This window comes from Syzygium oleosum, unplaced genomic scaffold (genome assembly GCF_021117445.2).
Source record: "Syzygium oleosum isolate NSW1041296 unplaced genomic scaffold, Sole_v2.1 Sole_v2.21, whole genome shotgun sequence".
Classification (NCBI taxonomy): domain Eukaryota; kingdom Viridiplantae; phylum Streptophyta; class Magnoliopsida; order Myrtales; family Myrtaceae; genus Syzygium; species Syzygium oleosum.
The window spans coordinates 4838715-4841260 of NW_026607505.1; the positions used below are offsets into that span (position 1 = coordinate 4838715).

The following is a 2546-nucleotide window of genomic DNA, read 5'->3' on the forward strand; positions in this document are numbered from 1 at the left end:
TTTTGAGAGAGATTTTTCTATCTGTTAATGATGGAACCTGACGGCCGTACAAATTTTGGCCAAAATCTGCTCAGCTAAATTGGTTTTTAGGCGATGACAACAATAGTTGTCTGCTTTTGATAATTGGGACCAAACCATTGATGGAGTCTTGTATTTTTCTTCTGTCTTGCCCTGTTGCCGAGGTCGGGCTTGCGGGTCCATGGAAAACTGGACCATTCCATCAGACTCACGCGAGGTTTACTTTATAGTTACAGTCAAAATCGACATAAACTAGTGCGTGGGCAAGATCATAAGTCCATATCAATCATGGAAACACTAGACAATTAAGAAAATAGCACATGGTTGTCAACCTTGGTTAAAGATCCACACTTTAGGATAAATTAATGTTGGTGCAGTTTACAATTGAGTGAACTTCTGGGAAAACACTCGAACACTCCAATGAAGAACGCTAATACTAATTGGCACATTTTATTGATACCTTTTAGGGTCTTTGGAGGAATCAACATATGCCATTACAATATGATGTCATATTCTAGAGCAAGAAGTTCTGCCAAAAGATAAGAAAATGATCCAACCCTAGACGTGTTGAACACCTAGCTTGAGTAAATATGCAAGATTTGCCAAGCGGTATCAACAAAAGAGTAACATTCTTGGCAGTTTCCCCATAAATTCCTACAAAAACTACCATTCCCTGCCTGAAAAATACCATTCCATTATGGGGTGGTAGAATCTAAATGTTGGACTGCCCAATCATTGCTTATCATAAATTGGGGGGAAAAGAAGAAAATCTACAGTTTTGGCAAATCAAAACCAACTCTCATCCATTTCCAAAAATGTGCTCATCCATTCCAAGTTGAGAGGACCCTCATCGAAGCTATCAAGGAAGTCAACCCTAGAGAAGTCGGTTTTCATCTCTTCCTCTCTCTTTGATGTACCTCCATCGTTGCCCGCCGTACTATGCATCGCCGTCGCATTATTCCTCATGTCCTGAGATTGATCCGGCTGGAGCAATTTGCTTTGGTACTCCTTCTGCTTTATCTTTTTGCTCAAACGAGAGTTCCAATAGTTCTTGATCTCGTTATCTGTCCGACCTGGCAGCCTTCCAGCGATTAAGGACCACCTGAAATAGTTTGCAAAAGGAAGAAAAAAAATTAATTCAACCAGTCATTGAATTCTGGCAAGATGGGTAATCAGTTGTTGCAAGAAGCTGTGATTCTGGTGAGAAAGTCCACCTGTTTCCTAGGAGTTTGTGAAGCCTGAAAATCAAGTCCTCTTCTTGGTCTGAGATGTTGCCTCTCTTGATATTGGGTCTCAGATAATTCAGCCATCTTAATCTGCAACTCTTCCCACATCTATTGAGGCCTACACCAAAAAACAGAAAAACTCAATTCAAACTCACATGGGTCCTAATTACCTTAAAAAAGGAAGGATCTAGAGTGGTCGTGAATGAAATGGGACATTGCATTAAACATTGTCAACAAACCCATATACCTGCTTTAGCTGCAACTAGCTTCCACCTTCTTGGGCCATGGGTTTCTATTACTTGAGCTAGCTTTCGGTCTTCTTCAGAAGTCCATGCTCCTCTGTTAGCATCTCTCTTCGAGTACTGACTTCTTGTTGGTGTCGTCGGCATGCTTAGTGTGCACAGGCAACCCCAACTCAAGCACTGAATATGAGGCCTTGTGTTTTGTGTCTGAGAGAGGGAGAGAGATAGAGGTTAAGTGTTGGAAGAAGAATTGATGTGCATGTTGCAGAGTGGAGAGAAATGGGGTCCCCTGTATCTATCTAATCTAGCTACCTTTCTTCAGAGACTCCAACTAACCATTTATAGATGGGTTTGGGAGAGAGAGTGTGTGTGAGGCTGCCCAGCAAGCGATTTTCTCATTTTCTTTTTCTTTTCTCTGCGGTTTATGATTGAGTAAAAGAAAGAAAACAGAGGGAGAGAGAATCTTGTGCAGGACTTTGTCCCTTTTGCTGGAGCTCACATTCCCTCGTCTCTTTTTTTTTTTTATACTTCCAACTGCCTGAGTTTTGCTGCATTAAGTAGGTTTCTTATGGGCGTATGGCACCCCAATGGGAAAGAGAGAGAATGTAATGTGATATTGAATAAACACAACACCAGCACTTGAAGTAGTGTTGAAGTGGTCAAATTTCAGTTTTACATGTCTTCGATAATGTAGTAGTGGAGTCCTAGTTTGTATGGGTTTGTTTCTACACGTTTTAGTTAGTGAGATATGTTAGTGGGTCTTTGTTATTGTTATCCTGTTGTTATTTTCTTGCTGAATAGTTTTTTGATGTTATGCCTGTTTTCAGGCTTGTGATCTGTTGAATAAAAAGTACGAGAGTTTTTCAGCAGCAATTTTTCGTGTGTGTCCTCTTCTACTCTTTGCTCTCTTTAGAGGTTATTGAACCATACTTGCCGCTTGTTCTTTTTCAACAATCTGGTATCAGAGCCAGGTTCTGGGTATTTTGTGAGCATCTCTATTGCCAAGATGGGTGATCTTCAAGTCGTTGGCGGAATCAAGAAGCTCAGCAACCAAAACTAC

At 40.8% G+C, this 2546-nt stretch overlaps 1 protein-coding gene across 1 annotated transcript; it reads right to left on the reverse strand.

The window, feature by feature from the left end:
* Positions 1-692: 692 nt before the first annotated feature.
* Positions 693-1861, reverse strand: LOC115666435 (transcription factor MYB4-like). Its single transcript, XM_030588161.2, has 3 exons — positions 1492-1861; positions 1233-1362; positions 693-1120 (listed from the first exon to the last, which is right to left on the reverse strand). The coding sequence occupies exons 1-3, from the start codon at positions 1631-1633 to the stop codon at positions 805-807; spliced, it is 588 nt and encodes a 195-aa protein (XP_030444021.1). The 5' UTR covers positions 1634-1861; the 3' UTR covers positions 693-804.
* Positions 1862-2546: the final 685 nt, after the last annotated feature.